General features: G+C 52.6%; 1 protein-coding gene across 14 annotated transcripts in view; it reads left to right on the top strand.

Annotated features, from left to right (window-relative positions):
* The window catches only part of POLR3E (RNA polymerase III subunit E), a 33621-nt gene that overhangs the window by 3762 nt on the left and 13009 nt on the right, over positions 1-16850 (top strand). For 13 of the 14 annotated variants that reach the window (XR_006212418.1, XR_006212417.1, XR_006212419.1 and 10 more), the window contains exons 2-10: positions 2435-2508; positions 3833-3883; positions 6241-6318; positions 7047-7162; positions 7558-7640; positions 13079-13186; positions 13532-13581; positions 15520-15639; positions 16612-16697. Coding sequence is in view for 11 of the 14 variants with exons in the window: in XM_042971532.1 (XP_042827466.1) it covers positions 2473-2508; positions 3833-3883; positions 6241-6318; positions 7047-7162; positions 7558-7640; positions 13079-13186; positions 13532-13581; positions 15520-15639; positions 16612-16697 (728 nt within the window). In the remaining 3 variants the exon portion in view is untranslated. The remainder of the gene's footprint in view (positions 1-2434; positions 2509-3832; positions 3884-6240; positions 6319-7046; positions 7163-7557; positions 7641-13078; positions 13187-13531; positions 13582-15519; positions 15640-16611; positions 16698-16850) is intronic. The other variant, XM_042971525.1, reaches the window with a different exon arrangement.

Below are 16850 nucleotides of genomic sequence, written 5' to 3'. Positions count from 1 at the left end.
TCCCCAGGGACCAGGGGAGAGGCCAGCAGAGCACAGCTAGGGAGCCCAGCAACAGCCGAGAAAGCCGGTTTCTCAGGAATGATTACGTCAGGGGAACCTCCCAGGCTACGCCTCTTGTACGTGTGACCCGTTCCCCTCGGGTGGAAGTTCGCAGTCTCTGTTGTCCACAGAACCAGCTCAGAGGAGCGAGGTGCTTGACATACATCGGCGGCACTTGGCAACCAGCGCAGATGGGCAGGAGCGGGCACCTAAAACTGTCGGTTTAGGGCTTCTGGTTTACATCTAGGCCTCCAGCCAGAACTGTTGAGGTAGCCGGCTTCCCCTGGCCTGCTTCTTGCCTCCGCGAGTCTTCCTCCACTCAGAAACCTGTGGTAGCTCCCCATTAAGTAGCCTTCCTGTGGTTCGTTTATTCAGAAAGCAGGTATGTAGGGAGTGCCTGCTGTGGGCTCGGGGGGATACAGCAAGGGACAGAGTAGAGCAGAGCCTCTGCCTTCGTGTAATTTGTGGCCTAGTGGCAGTGGGGGTGGGGACAGGTGATACATACAGAGCTATAAACTGTCAGGTGGCGATGTGTGCATCAGAGCAGGGACGGGAGTTGGAGGGGGGTGTTGCAATTTTGGATAGGGTGGACAGAGAAAGTCTCAGTGGTGAGGTGACATTTGAGCAAAAACCTGGAAGAGGTGAGGGAGGGAGCCATGAGGCTCCCAGGGTAGAATTGTTCCCAAGGCCTGAGGTTGGGGAAGAGGGAGGAAGGGAGCCCGGGGGAGGCTAGGTCTGAGAGGGAAAGGGGCCGTGGTGTCAACAGGTGCGTCATAAAGACTTGAGCTTCTGCCCTGAGTGGGACAGGAGGCCTTCAAGGCAGAGGCGTGACAGGCTGCGACATGACTTTCAGAAGGGTCACTGGCACTGGCTGTGGAGATGGGCAGAGATCATAGCGTCTCAGGTAGGGCAGGGAGAGCATTTATTTAGGCCATTGCTGTCATGCAGGCAGACGTTGGAGCTGTCTGGACTGGGGAGGTAGCAGTGGGGGTGCCCAGACCCCAGACCTACCTTAAAGGTAGAGCTGACCGGAGTTGTTGGTGTGGGGTGATGGGAACAGAGGCCTCAGGGATGGGGCTGGTGTTGGTGCCGAGCAGGCTGAGTTTAGAACGTGTATCTGGAATGCATGAGATGATTTCAGGTGGTGCAGCTCAGCCATTGAATCCCACTCCTGGTGAAGGTATTACGCCCTTTTAAGTTTATTTTGAGAGAGAGAGAGCAGGTGAGAGCAAGTGCAGGAAGGGCAGAGAGAATCCCAAGCAGGCTCCATGTGACTCAGGTCTCGAACTCACAAACTGGGAGATCATGACCTGAGCCGAAATCAAGACTTGGACGCTTAACCTACTGAGCCACCCAGGCTCCCTGATGCCCTTTTAAATATTGACTAGCTCAGTTAAGTAGATGAGACAAAAATGGTGATGGTCTTACCCAGAACTAGGGGGCTGGGGGCTGCTGGGATTCTGAAGGGACCCACGTGGGAATATGGAGGGTTAGCCCAGCCAAATTACTCCCCCTCTGCTGTGGAGACCTACAGCCTTTCCTCTCCAGTTGCTTGAGGTGATTCCGGTCACCTGGAATCCCTCCTCCAAATCCTTCTATCCTTCAGGGCGCAGCCCAAATGCCACCCCCCCCCCCCCCCCCCCGCCTTCTCCCCGGCAGGAAGGCCCTTCCCTTCCCTCTGAGTGAGCTCCCCTACCTGTAGTTGTTACCTGGAGTCACATGGCCTGGCTTTGAAGTCCAGTGCATCTTCTTGTTCTGTGGCTTGGCTAATAACGCAAAGCGTCCCTGAGTTCCAGTTTCCCAATAGAAAATGCGGACAGTCAAGCCATCTTTTTTGCGGGGTTGTTGTGTTGAATACGTTAAAGTGTGTGAAGAGGGTCATTTTGTGTCACACAAAACGGGAGAATCATCTCACGCGGGGTTAGGCTTAAAGTTCACTTAAAAGTCAAATATCAGACTCGGAGTCATTCTGGAAAGCCTTGGGACTGCCTGCTCTTCCTGTTGGACGTCAGACTCGTCCTTAATGCTTCCTCGTGGCCCCAAACTAGTGCTCGAGTGTTTTCATCATGGCTGTAGACCAGCCAACCTCCATCTTCCTGCCTGGCAGTGAACTCTACTTTGGGAGTGGTCAAAAACCCCTTAAAACTGGTCATTTATTCTTCCCTGTGGGTGCAGACCACATGTGCTGCCTTGGGTCCACCTGTTTGCACCTTGGGTTTAGTGGTTTCTCTTTTTGTTTGCGTTGGCCGTCCATTGTTGACTCCAGAAAAGATGTTGAAAGAGGGTCACTTGCTGTGTCTCAGGCTCTTCCTTCCCAGAGCAGGGCCTGTTGCGGCATGGGCAACCCTGAGTGTTGGCTGAACGACTGACTCAGGCCTCTTGCTCTCCCTTGCAGGTTGAGTCTGAGGATCGTGCGGCTGGCCCCCCCCTAGTATGGCCAATGAAGAGGATGACCCAGTCGTACAGGAGGTAACTGCTGCTTCCCACCTTCTGCCAGGGCCACCAGGGAGAAGTGCCCAGGGATGAGTCCCCTTCCATCTGTCCTCAGGCTGGCCTGGCATCTGTTGGCATCCCAGGGACCCCTAAGCCAGGCTATTCCCTCTTCCTCCAGATACCTGCCTGGCTGAACCCTTCACTTCCTCCCAGTCTCTGATCTAGCATCTCCTTGTCAAAGAGAATTAATTCCCTGACACACCCCGCCGGCTTTGTGTCGCTTTCTCCTGTATGCCTTCCCTGCCCCCACCAGACCCCTGACCATGGCCGTGCCATGTGCTTGGTTATAATACTCACCATCCCCTGGACGTAAATCTCCTTCCGCTAGAATGTAGGCTTCACCAGGGAGGGCTTCTGTTCTTTCACCATTGTATCAGCAAAGCCAAGTTCAGTGCCTGTCACTTAGATACTCAGTGGCTATTTGTTGAATGTGTGAATGGGTTTGACAATTCCCCCTTCCTGGGCCCACCAAGAAGTCATTCAACAGTGTTCACTGGATCCATTGTATGTGGGGCGGGGGCTATGACAGCAGTGAGGGAGGCACTGTCTTGCCCTCAGGAAACCTAGGATCTGTGGGCAACACTGAAAGGAAGGAGTCTCAAGATGTAGGTGGTGGGAAGGTAGGTTCCAGAGGCGGCCGGATCAGGACACATCCTAGTGCCTCCAGGTGGGCCTTTGCACATGCTGTTCCCTCCGCCTAGAATGCCCTTCACACAGGCCTCCCTTGCGCCGATGCCCTTCACTCCTCCTTTGGGCCTGGTGGTGGGAGAAAACATGGTTCATACGAAGAGCCGGCAAGCAGGGAGGTAAAACCGCTGCTCGGTGGGGCAGAGCGGTCAGTGTTGAGAAGAAAGCAAGTTTGGCCAGATCATTCTTGGAGCGGCTCGAGGACCTCCCTAAGAGGGGTGTGACAGGTGGTCCAGGGTAGGTGGTGGAGGGCAGGGGAGGAAGTGCAGCCAAGTGGGTAGGCTGTTCTCTGCCCCAGCCTCATCAGAAAAGCATTTGACCTGGTTCGGGATGCATCCTGATCTGAGCGCCCCTGGGGAAGGTACGTTTTTATTGAGTAATAGTGGCCCTGGGAGGGGGCCAGCAACTCTTGTTCCGGTCTCCCTGGGAGCTGTAGGGAGGGAGGCTGGAGACTTCATCCCCTTTGTTTCTAGCAGTAGCTGAGCTGTTCCCTCCTCCCCCAAACTGCCTCTAGGAGCCACTATCCCTTCCTGAAATCTGAGGAGCGGGGGATGCCGGGGCAAGCCAGGCACTGGTTCTGTCTCCTGCTTAAGTCTTCTTCCCTTGTTCCCAGATCGATGTGTACTTGGCCAAAAGTCTGGCGGAGAAGCTCTATCTGTTTCAGGTAATGATGAGACCTGAGGGTGAAGGGAAACTTCGAGGGTTGGAGTGGGGGGAACCTCAGCCTTGCTAGGTGTTCTGGGCATAGAGTGTGCGATAAGGTGGTTTTCTTGGCCTTTGTGGGCGGGCAGGTTAATAGTCTCTCATTTTGAAGATGGGAAAACCAAGGCAGCTGTGAGAGGCAGAACAGTGTAGTGGTTAAAGCTTGGGCTCTGGGGACAGGCAGCTGCATTGAGGCCCAGCTCCATCGTGACTTAGCTGTGAGCCCTCGAGCCAGGCCCTTAAGCACTCTGTGCCTCCGTTTCCCCGTTTGCAAAATGGTGGCGGTAACACTATACCTGCCCTGTAGGGTCCCCTTTGGGGTGGGGTGCATCCACACTAAAGTGCTCGAAACACTGCCCAACACGGACCTCAGCACCACAGTCTATTTTAGGACAGTTTTGTCCCCTGTCTCCCTTCCTGCCTACAACCCTAGGCAACCACTAACCTGTTTTCTCGCTGGATTTGCCTGTCCTGGATGTTTCATACATACTGAATCATGTCATATGAGCTTTTTTTACTTAGCATCATGTTCTCAAGGTTTACTCATAGCATGTATCAGTGCTTCATTCCTCTTTATGGATGAATAGTACTCCATATACACCACGTTTCGTTTATCCATTCACTGATGGGTGTTTGGGTTGTTTCCACTTTGGGCCCATTAAGAACGGTGCTGCTGTGAATGCCCCCGTACAGGTTTTTATGTGGACAGGTATTTTCATTTCTCTTGGGCATATCCCTAGGAGCCGAATTGCTGGGTCCGCTGGATACTCTGTGTTTAATGTTTAGAGTAATGGACAGACTGCTTTGTACCAGTTTACATTTCCAACAATAAGTATGGTTTTAAGTATTTTGTCTCCTGCCGCCTCTGAGAAGGTAAGGCACAGCGAGGCTAGTAACTTGCAAGGGGCCCAGGGCAGGGCGGCGATGGTGGTGCCCCAAGTGTGAGCTGGGAAGGGGCCCAGCGTCCTTCCTCACCACCCCTGCAGGGTCTGCCTTTGCAGGCCATGTGGCTGGGGGCCTGTCCTTCAGACCTTCTGAACCGGTTTCCTTGATTGGCCGCAAAATGATGGGGGAACTGGCAGTGGTGACAGTGACCCCATATGTGTTCGCAGTGTGCCAGGCCCTGGGCTAGTGGCCACCCCTGTCAGCCTCCTTCCCTGCCCCAAGCAGCCCTGTGAGGTGAGGACACCCTGTGAAGTGAGGAGCCGGCCCAAGCGCACAGGCGGCCAGAGGCAGAGTTGGGAGCGGAACCGGGGCCTGATTCTCTCAAACCTGTGCCGTCCACCACCACCCGTCCCAGCCCGAGATCAGGAGGGTACAGGGCCGCCCTGAACCTCGGCCGACTAGGGGCCTCCCAGGCTGTTGTGGGCCAGCCTGTCCCACCCGGGGCCTTTTTCAAGGGCTCAGTCCAGGCCAGCTGGGCTGCAAGCTCTTTGTCCTACTGCGGCCCTAAGTTCCTGCCCAGGAATCAGGGAGGAGTCAGTGTGTTGTTTGAGCTTTTAGGAAATAACCATTTCCTTGGGCCGGAACACAGCAGATCTGCAGCGGCCCCCACGCAGAGGGCTCACTTTACACGCTGCCCCGCCCCCAGCAGGCCCTTTCCAGAGGTGGCCTGGTTCGGGCATGAGGGCGCTTCAAACCGTGACTCATCTGCCCATCCTGTAGCGTCCGTTCGGTGCAGGAGAAAGGAAAGGAAAGGTGCCCCTGTGAGGATGGGTGTGGGAAGGTGACCCCAGTGTGTGCAGAGCAAAGAAGGGACTTGAGAACAGTATATTAAAGAGTGACATAAAATAACTTCACACATGGTGACACTGGGGCCCAGAAGGGGCTCTCTGAGCCAGTCATCAGCAGCTTTTTATTACAGAAAAGTTCACAGGGTGCCGGAGAGAGAGAATGGGGTAGCGAATTCCCTCTTGAGCAGCCCACGGCATGTCGCTGGCCAGGTCTTCCTCTGTGCTTCCCGTGGTCTCCTTTGCCTTGTCCTTCTCCACCTGGATGGCCTGTAAATTGGCAGCTAGACCGCGGACCCTTACTCTTGCCTTCACGGCAGTATCCTGTGGCTTTACCAGACAGAACCTGCAGGGCACTGTGCACCGGGGCCTGTTGGGGCTCCTGGTGCTTAGGCTTGTCCCTCGGAGGTCGGAGATCTACGAAAATGGCGCTTTGGGAGGAAGCTGGGTGGAGCCAGTGTGAAGGGCCCAGTGGGGATCTCTGGTCTCCGCTTGGCATTGAATCTTTGTTGGAGTCTTCGAGCCCAGCGCTGGGCTGGGCTGGGCTGGGCAGGGCAGAGTGGACAGACAGCTCCCTTCCCCTCTCCAGTACCCTGTGCGTCCAGCCTCGATGACCTATGATGACATTCCACACCTCTCGGCCAAGATCAAGCCCAAGCAGCAAAAGGTGGGCTGCCCTCTGATGGAGGTGGAGGAGGGGAGGGGTGCTATGGGTGCGGGCTGATGGAAGAGCAGACAGGCCCTCTGGGGACCAGAAGCCCACAAAAGGGGCGATTGGAGGGTTCAGAGGAGAACCAGTCGCTTCCAGAGCTGAGAAAGCCACCAAGGAAGGAAAGTCTCCAGGAAGAAAGAGGGTGGGCAGCTCCAGAGAGGCCAGGGAGTAAGAAGTCTTGAGAGGAGTTAGGGACTGGGAAGGGGGGGGGGGGGGGGCTCATGTTCACAGGATAAGGCAGGGGCCAGCATGCAGCAGCCCTGATAAGGGGGATCATCCAGTGCCTTGAAGGGCTGGGGTGCTAGGGGCCAGGAGAACTGTAGGTGTGCCCTACCCTGTCTGGCGGGTGGCTGCAGCCCCCCACCCCCAGATTCTTTAAGAGAAATTGGAAATGAGAATTTTTATGAGAAAAATCTGTTGGTTTTTTACTGTTGGCACCCAGTTTAGATTTTGGAGGGTAGAATGGGGAGGACAAAGAAAACTACATGACTCCCACCCCCCAGAAAGCACTCTGGCCTTTCTGTCAGAATTTGGGTTTATGGCCTTCAGTGGAGACTGAAGCCTGGGGGCTTGCTTCTGGGCAGGGCTGGGACTGGCAGGGACTGGGGTCAGGAGGTGGCTGTGGGCAGGTTGGGGATGTTCTTGTGTTCCTCATATCTGGTGGGGGTGCTTGGTGCCTACAGGTAGAGCTTGAGATGGCCATCGACACCCTGAACCCCAACTATTGCCGCAGCAAAGGGGAGCAGATCGCACTCAACGTGGATGGCGCCTGTGCAGACGAGAGCAGCACATACTCCTCGTGAGTTCCCTGGGCCCGGTCTCCAGGCTTTGGTGTGCTCCAGTACGAGCCTTTTGAAGGCCTGTGGATCGCCTGAGCCCTTGTGCCCCTGTCCTGGGCTCCCTACCAGCGTCCCAGCTTCACATGCTTGGGCCTGGACCAACCCTGCCCTGCAGCAAATGTCTTCTCTGTGGAAAGGCCCCGTGATGGGAGTGGGGCTTGTACCCACCCCTGTCCTTGGGCCACAAACCTCATCCCCAGCTTCCCTGCTGAGGCTCCCATATGCTGAGTTGGGGCCTCGGTCCCTGTTCCTTGGTGTTGGCTTTCAGAAAGCATCTGGGGTAGAGGGGCTTTGTCTGCTGTGCCCTGGGTCTAGAGCTTCCTTCTGCTCCCTTCTGTTCTCCTTCTGCTCCCAGGAAGCTGATGGACAAGCAGACGTTCTGCTCCTCCCAGAGTACCAGTAACACGGCCCGTTACGCCGCTGCACTCTACAGGCAAGGTACCCGCACTGGGCATCCGGGCCGCCGTGGCTCCTCGAGGTCTCTGGAGTGGGAGAGAAGCAGGATGGGGGCCGGGACGGGGAGGCTGTCCTTAGCCTGGTACCCAGCTTGTTGCTCCCCGAAAGCTGGACACCCGCAGGGGCCAGGCAAGTTGTAGAAATGACAGATCGTGGGAGCTGGAGTTGGCCACCACTGAGGACTTCTGCCTCCTGATGCTGCCTGACCTGATAGGGGTGGGGCATCCAAGGTCATTGTCCTCCTGGGACACAGGCATACGCACAGCATAACTTTTGAGATAGGTGGTAGCATTTGGTTTTAAATATAAGGTACTTGTGCACGAGCAGTGTTACTCCTAGACCGCATCTATCCAAGAGAAATGCAATGTCTGTCCGCAGAAAACTTGTACGTGGATGTTCATAGCAACATCATTCATAATAGTGAAAAGGCAGAAACAATCCGGAAGTCCGTCAGCTGATGCCAGGAGAACGGTGTCCTGCAGCTGTGTGAGAGATGGCACACTGGTGCTTCGGAGCCCTAGCGTGCCCGAGCCTTGAAAACACGATGCTCAGTGAGAAAAGCCAGTCACAAAGAGCCACATATATGAGTCCCTTCACGTGAAGTGTCCATAAGAGGCAAGTCAGTAGAGACAAAGCAGAGAGCGGTTGCCCGTAGAATGCGTTGTGGCTGAGGATGGGTTCAGGTTTTCCTTCTGGGAGATGAAGATGTTCTTAGATTGATTGTGGTGCTGGTTGTACAACTCCAGGAATGTATGAAATACATTGAATTGTATGCGTTAAGTGGATGGGTTTTGTATGCCATTGTTATGGTCTAATAAAGCCTTTAAAAAGTACAAGGTGTAGTGTAAGTGTTTAGAGTTCATAAAGCAATAAAACTAATTTGGACACTTAGGAAACAAACTAGAATAGACTCAAAAGTTGTATCAACTTTTCTTTTTTGAACCTGTGTCTCAAGGACATAGTTTGTTTTTTTTTTTAATATTTATTTTATGGAGAGAGTGGGCATGTGTGTGAGCCGGAGAGGGTCAGACAGAGACAGTCTTGTTTGTTTGCTTGTTTGTTTGTTAGTTAAAGTTTATTTATTTTGAAAGAGAGGAAGTATGAGTGGGGGAGGGGCAGAGAGAGAGGAGAGAGTGAGGATCCCAAGCAGGCTCTGCACCACCGGTGTGAGGCTCATACTCGTGAGCCATGAGGTCACGACCTGATCTGAAGTCAGATGCTTAACCAACTGAGCCACCCAGGCGCCCTGAAAGAGAGAAATTTTTTTTTTTGGTGTTTTTATTTAATTTATTTTTTAAATTTACATCCAAGTTAACATATATGCAACAATGATTTCAGGAGTAGATTCTTTAGTGCCCCTTCCCCATTTAGCCCATCCCCCCTCCCACACCCCTCCCGTAACCCTCTGTTTGTTCTCCGTATTTAAATCTCTTCTGTTTTGTCCCCCTCCCTGTTTTTATGTTATTTTTGCTGCCCTTCCCTCATGTTCATCTGTTTTGTATCTTAAAGTCCTCATGAGTGAAGTCATGTATTTGTCTTTTTCTGACCAATTTTGCTTAGCATAATGCCCTCTAGTTCCATCCACGTAGTTGCAAATGGCAAGATGTCATTTTTTTTGATTGCTGAGTAATACTCCATTGTATACATATACCACATCTTCTTTATCCATTCATCCATGGATGGACATTTGGGCTCTCTCCATACTTTGGCTATTGTTGATAGTGCTGCTATAAACATGGGGGTGCATGTGTCCCTTCGAAACAGCACACCTGTATCCCTTGGATAAATGCCTTAGTAGTGCAATTGCGGGGTCGTAGGGTAGTTCTATTTTTAGTTTTTTGAGGAACCTCCATACTGTTTTCCAGAGTGGCTGCACCCGCTTGTGTTCCCACCAACAATGCAAAAGAGATCCTCTTTCTTCACATCCTCGCCAACATCCGTTGTTGCCTGAGTTGTTGTTAGCCATTCTGACAGGTGTGAGGTGGTATCTCATTGTGGTTTTGATTTGTATCTCCCTGATAATGAATGAGTGATATTGAGCATTTTTTCATGTGTCAGTTGGCCATCTGGATGTCTTCTTTGGAGAAGTGTCTATTCATGTCTTTTGCCCATTTCGTCACTGGATGTTTGTTTTTTGGGTGTTGAGTTTGATAAGTTCTTTATAGATTTTGGATACTAACCCTTTATCTGATATGTCGTTTGCAAGTATCTTCTCCCATTCCGTTGGTTGCCTTTTAGTTTTGCTGATTGTTTCCTTCGCTGTGCAGAGCTTTTTACATTTTATTTATTTTTGAGGAAGACAGAGAGAGACAGAGCACAAGCGGGGGAGAGGCAGAGAGAGAGGGAGACCCAGAATCCAAAGCAGGCTCCAGGCTCTGAGCTGTCAGCACAGAGCCTGATGCGAGGCCTGAACTCGCAAACCGTGAGATCATGACCTGAGCCGCAGTCAGACGCCTAACTGACTGAGCCACCCAGGTGCCCCAGCTGTGCAGAAGCTTTTTGTTTTGATGAGGTCCCAATAGTTCATTTTGGCTTTTGTTTCCCTTGCCTCTGGAGACATGTTGAGTTAAGAAGTTGTTGCGGCCAAGATCAGAGGCGTTTTTGCCTGCTTTCTCCTCGAGGATTTTGATGGTTTCCTGTCTTACATTGAGGTCTTTCATCCGTTTTGAGTTTATTTTTGTGTCTGGTGTAAGAAAGTGGTCCAGGTTCATTCTTCTGCATGTCGCTGTCCAGTTTTCCCAGCACCACTTGCTGAAGAGACTGTCTTTATTCCATTGTGTATTCTATCCTGCTTTGTCAAAGATTAGTTGGCCATACATTTGTTGGCCCATTTCTGGGTTCTCTATTCTGTTCCATTGATCTGAGTGTCTGTTCTTGTGCCAGTGAGAGAGAAAATCTTATTCAGGCTCCATGCTCAGCCCAGAGCCCGATGCAAGGCTTGATCTTAAAACTGTGAGATCGTGACCTGAGCCGAAAGTTGGACACTTAACCAACTCAACTGAGCCACCCAAGCACCCCTTAAGGACATAGTTCTTTTTTAAATTTTTTAAATGTTTATTTATTTATTTATATTGTCTTAATGTTTATTTTTAAGAGGGAGAGAGCATGAGCAAGGGAGGGGCAGAGAGAGAGAGGGAAACACACAATCTGAAGCAGGCTCTAGGCTCCAGGCTGTCAGCACAGAGCCCCATGTGGGGCTCGAACCCACGAACCGTGAGACCTGAGCCGAAGGCGGACGCCCAACTGACTGAGCCACTCAGGCGCCCCTGCACGTTTGTTTATTTTTGAGAGAGAGAGAGAGAGACAGACAGACAGACAGCATGAGCAGGGGAGGACAGAGAGAGAGGGAGACACAGAATCTGAAGCAGGCTCCAGGCTCTGAGCTGTCAGTACAGAACCCCACACAGGACTTGAACTCATGAATCATGAGATCATGACCTGAGCCGAAGTTGGATGTTCAACCAAATGAGCCACTCAGGAGCCCCCAAGGAGATAGTTCTTCAAAGCCCACCCTTGCAGCTGGGACCATTCATTTCTTTCTTTTAATTAATTCTTATTATGGCAAAATATACATAACCTAAAATTTACCATTTTAATCATTTTTTAATGTTTATTAAAATGTTTATTTTTTTGTTTTTAATGTTATTTTTGAGAGAGAGCGCATGCTGGGGAGAGGCAAAGAGGGAGAGAGGATTCGAAGAAGGCTCTGTACTGACAGCAGACAGCCTGATGCTGGGCTCGAACTCACAAATCGCGAGATCATGACCTGAGCCAAAGTTGGGTGCTCAGCCGACTCAGCCACCCAGGTGCCCCTACCATTTTAACCATTTTGAAGTGTACAGTCCAGTGACGTTAAGGGCATTCGTGTTGGCATACGACCATCACCACCATCCATCTCTAGAACCTTTGCCATCTTCCCAACGTGATTGTGTTTTTCTGTAGCTAAACTTACCTGTCCTTTTTCCTCCTGTGTCTCTTGTGGTGTTTCTTAGGATGCTTTCTGCCATCTTAAGAGGTTCTCCTAAAAATGTTTTTCTAGTATTTATAGTATTTTATACTAAAATTTTTAACATCTGAAAATTATTCTATGTAGGGTGGTAGGATGGTTCTTTTTTAATTTTTTTCATTTCAGTACAATTAATGTCCAGTGTCCTATTAGAGCCAGGTGTACAACAGAATGATTCAGCAATTTTATACATGACTTAGCTGCTCATCACGATGAGTGTACGCTTAATCCCTTCCCTAGTTCACCCATCCCCCCCACCTCCCCTTTGGTAACCACCAGTGTTCTCTGTAGTTCAGTCTCTGCTTTTTTTTTTTTTTTTTCTATTTTTTACCATTCTTATTTATTTTTGAGAGAGACAGAGACCGAGCATGAGCAGGATAGGGGCACAGAGAGAGGGAGACACAGAATCCGAAGCAGGCTCCAGGCTCCGAGCTGTCAGCACAGAGCCCAACATGGGGCTCAAACCCGCGAACCGCAAGATCATGACCTGAGCCAAAGTTGGGTGCTCAGCCGACTGAGCCACCCAGGTGCCCCGTCTTTTTTTTTTCCCCCTCTGGTTTGTTTCTTCTTTATTCTTGTTCATTTGCTTTGTTTCTTAAATTCCACATATGAGTGAAATCATACGGTATTTGTAGGATCGTTTGTTTCTTTACTCCTGACCGCGAGCACTCCGCTCCCTCTGGGGCCCAGAGAGCTTTCACAGAGCCACTTACCAGAGCCTTAGCATCTGATGTCTTCTCTTTCAAGCCCACATTGACTTGATAGAAGTGGATTATCTTTGCACTGCCTCCTGGTGCACTGGTCTAATTCACAAGTGATCTTTGTCCGAGACTGTGTAGACACTCCTCCAGCTGGCCGCACCAGGGGCCGTTCCTCCAACCACATTTGCACTAACTGACTTCTGTGCGGATCGGGTGGGATTTTGATGAGCAGAGTTGGAGGATGAGCGGAGGCAGTCTGAGTGCGTGAGGAGCAGGGGTGGGCATTGAAGGTGTCCGGCAAAGACCTGGCGGGAAAGAGCAGGCTGTGTTTGGTGTGGAGCAGTTGCCCGGTGTGGCCAGAGCAAGCAGCCAGGGGGAAGGGAGTGGGGACGGGCTGGGAAGGTGTGGGATGCTTGTGGGGAGAGGGCCGTGTGCAGGCAGGCTTAAAGAAGTGACTTCGAGCAGAAGAGTCTGGATTCACGTCCTGGTGCGGTTGTGTGTTTACTGCATCTGGCAGGGCCGGGGGTGCTGGGAGTGGCCGCTGGCCTGGTGGTCCCAAAGCTCTGGGACTAGGGGCCAGAGCAGAGGTGGGAGGTGGTTTGGCAGTGGGTCAAGGTCTTTGCAGGGGTCCAGGGCCCTTCGGGACTACTGTGAGCCAAGCCGGTGGGCTGACCCCGGTTCCTAGAGTCACGTCCATGCCCCCCTTCTGCCAGGTGAGCTTCACCTGACTCCTTTACACGGCATCCTGCAGCTGCGGCCCAGCTTCTCCTACCTGGATAAGGCAGACGCCAAGCACCGAGAGAGGGAGGCGGCCAATGAGGGTGAGCTCTGGCCCCCCAGCCCTGCTGTTAGTGTGGAAAAAACTAGCCCAGGGGTTTGGCTTCTAGGACGCTGAGCAGCACGGCTGCCTCTACCCCCTGGATGCCCTAGCACTCCCCTCCACGACTGTAACAGCCAAAAACATCTTCCCGTGTTTCCACTTGTCCCTGGGGCGGGGGCAAAATTGTCCCCGGTGAGAACCACTGACTTGTGCAGCTGCCTCCGTCTAGAAGGAGAACTGACACCCCTGCCTGAGGCCTTCCGTGTCGGTGGGGCTGAGAGCAGGGAGTAGGGGCGCCACCGGAGGCTGCAAGCAGGGGCCGCGCTCTCTTGGCTTTCTCTCACAGCAGGAGACTCCTCGCAGGACGAGGCAGAAGAAGATGTGAAGCAGATCACGGTGAGTAGCTCTAGCCCTGAGAAGAGGGAGGGTGCGGCCTGCAGAGGCGGCAGGCTGGCCTCGGAGCTCAGCTGCCCGGAGGCTGCGGGGGCCGGGAGGGTCTCTGCGGAACGTGGGCTCCAGGGGGGAGACAGATACCGAAACCGTGTTTCCTTCAGAGCCTTTTCGCTGGTGACTTGGGGGGATAAGCTGGTCTCTGCCCGGCCTGACTTATCCCAGCAGTAAACAGGATAGCAGCCCTGGGGTTCTGTAGAGTTGGGGACCCAGGGCCCAGACGGTTCAGTGAGCCCTCAGCCTGTGCCGTGAAGCCCAGGTCCTAGTAGAGCGAAAACGCTGCGTTAATTAACCGTGTAATTCTGTCTTTTCAGGGGTGTGCAGATGCAACATTTCTCTCTTAATTCTTATTCATATATCAAACATTATTGGAAGAATATTGACCTTCCATTTATGGCTTCTGAAGCTTCCTCTGTGTAAGCGTAGTTAGGTTAAAATGAGCATTTAGAGAAGAGTCCTGCACAAATATTGATGTGGATGACACACAAATGTGGCTAAAGTTGTAAGCATTTGCACATCTTTGAAGGACAGGCAGATACTGATGTAACCGGGGGCGGGGAGGGGGGTGGCGCTCACCTGTTCTCAGTAGCTTGGTGAGTGATCTTAGAACCCTCCTTCCATTCTCTACTCACTGGCCCTTGTTTGTTTTTTGTTTTTTTTTAATTTTTTTTTTTCTTTTTAACGTTTATTTATTTTTGAGACAGAGAGAGACAGAGCATGAACAGGGGAGGGTCAGAGAGAGAGACACAGAATCTGAAACAGGCTCCAGGCTCTGAGCCATCAGCACAGAGCCTGACGTGGGACTTGAACTCACGAACCGCGAGATCATGACCTGCGCTGAAGTCGGACACTTAACCGACTGAGCCACCCAGGTGCCCCTCACTGGCTCTTGTTTAACAAGGCACTTGTAGGCCCATGTGCCTTAAAGGACCCATACAGAATCCCAGGATCCTGGGGTGCCTGGCTGGCAGTGGCGCGTGCAACTCTTGATCTCAGGGTCAGGAGTTCAAGCCCCAGTTGGCTATGGAGCTTACTTTAAAAAAAAAAAAAAGAATCCCAGGATTCGATAACCCAGCCAATGCCTCTGTGTAGGTGCCCTTCACAGGAGGGGTGAGTCAGGGCTTCGTTCTGTCTGTACTCTAAGCAACGGAAACCCAGATCTACCTAGCATGAGCCCCAAATGGAATGTATTAGTCCCTGTTACTGAAAAGTTGAGGGGTAGCATCAGGTGTGGCTGGATTCAGGTGCTCAGACTCTGTCATCAAGACCTGGTTTCTCCATCTCCACCTCCAGGTTCTGCCTGCCTCTTTTGGCCTCTTTCTCAGGCAGGGTGTCTGTCCCCAGTGGTACAGAGTTGTCCCAGCTCCAGGCTCACATCCTCCCAGCTTCCAAGACCCCAGGGGAAAAGAAACTTCTTTGTCATTACTTCTAACTAAAGTCCCAGACTGGACTCGTTGGCTTGGCCAACCCTGAACCAGCCCCTGTGGCTAAGAGGATTTGGTGCTCGGATTGTTCAGGTCTGAGTCACGTGCCCACTCCTGTGGCTGGGAACGTGTGTGGGGGTGGGGGCGGGGGAGGGATATTTGCTCTCCCAAACCGAGGGGGAACTGGGCGTTTCCTAAAGGAAAACGGGGGTCCTGTTGCCAGCGGGAGTGGAAATAGAGTGGGTGCCGACAGGCGGAAGCAAAAGAAAGCTGCTCTGTGGCCTGTGTTGGCGAGTCACAGAGAGGGACGTGGTTGGAGCTGTATTTAAGAGACCTGTGTCAGGAAATGGGGGGGCTCGGGGGTGGGAGGTGCCCCAGGTGTGGGGTTCTCCAGCCTCCTGGTGGGCGCGGAATGCAGCCGGGTTGTGTCCTGGGCCTGAGGCCACCACGCCCCTCCCAGGTGCGGTTCTCCCGTCCTGAGTCAGAGCAGGCCCGCCAGCGCCGTGTGCAGTCGTACGAGTTCCTGCAGAAGAAGCACGCCGAGGAGCCCTGGGTCCACCTGCACTACTACGGCCTGAGGGTGAGCCGGGAGCCCCAGGGCGGTCCTGGGAGCAAAGCCTGGTGCCCAGTGTGGCCTCATTGTCTCACAGTGAACTGGTTTCACATTGAGTGGTAGCCCAGGGAGGGAGGATGAAGTCCTATGGGCAGTTTGTCCCTTGATCCAGCCGGTCTACTGAGTGTCCCCAGGGGAGCAGGAGACCGAGAAGTGAGTCTGCTGTTTCTTGGGTCAGGGGTTTCGGCCCCCCAGACTCTGCCAAAGTGTGAGCATCTTATGCGCCCTGAGGTGGGGCTGGTGTTTAGTTATGTATTTTTATGCATCACGGGTCCTGAACGGAGGCGCACGATAGAGAACTGGCCATCTCTTCCCTGGGCCAAGTTCACCATGTGTTTGCCAAGGGTGCTTTTGACTATACTTGCTTTTTATCTGGTGTGTTGACCTTGAGTCCAATCCTTGAAACTGTTGAGTAAGGGAAACAATTGAATCAAAGCCAAAGACACCAGAGGCTAGGGCTCCCTAACATTTTTCTGGGGAAGGAACAACTCATGATTTCTCTGGAATCTTCTGAAAGATTCATGTTGACAGAGTCTTAGAGTCAGACTTCAGAAGCTCTGCTATTTCCTAGTGTGTGACTCTAGGCAAATTACCTAATGAGATAAGTTGAGATATATATGCAGCCATTGGACTAGACCCTGGCACATAGTAGGTGCTCACTGACTGTTAGCTGTTATTCTTATCATTGCTTTTAGTGGTCCTGTGTCACAGACAGGGCCCCTAGGCATGGGTGCTGGGGCTGTTCAGTCACAAAGCTGGAAATGGTTGGTTGAGGCCACATCACAGAGGCCTTGAATGCCATGCTCAGGTGGTTGGTTGGCTTTGGGGCCAGACAGTAGGTGGCTGGAGTGGAAGGTGATAGAGGGGTGAAAACTGGAGGGCAGAAGGGCTGGGTGGGGGGTGGCGGAGGGTCCTCCCACCCTGCCCCTCCACCAACAGGACAGCCGCTCTGAGCACGAGCGCCAGTACCTCCTGTGCCAGGGTTCCAGCGGGGTTGAGAACACAGAGCTTGTCAAGTCACCCAGGTGAGGTCCTCCGGTCCATGGTGTTAATCCCTATGGGCTACTGAACCTGTCACTGGCACTAGGAGGGTCCCTCTGATGTGGGGCCTTCCTAGGGACTGTGGTCCGTTCTGTAGCGTGGAGGAGGGACATGGGGAGGGGTCCTTCGTCCTCTGG

The sequence above is a fragment of the Panthera tigris genome, chromosome E3 (assembly GCF_018350195.1).
Source record: "Panthera tigris isolate Pti1 chromosome E3, P.tigris_Pti1_mat1.1, whole genome shotgun sequence".
NCBI classification, from domain to species: Eukaryota; Metazoa; Chordata; class Mammalia; order Carnivora; family Felidae; genus Panthera; species Panthera tigris.
This window is presented reverse-complemented; position numbering and strand designations above follow the sequence as displayed.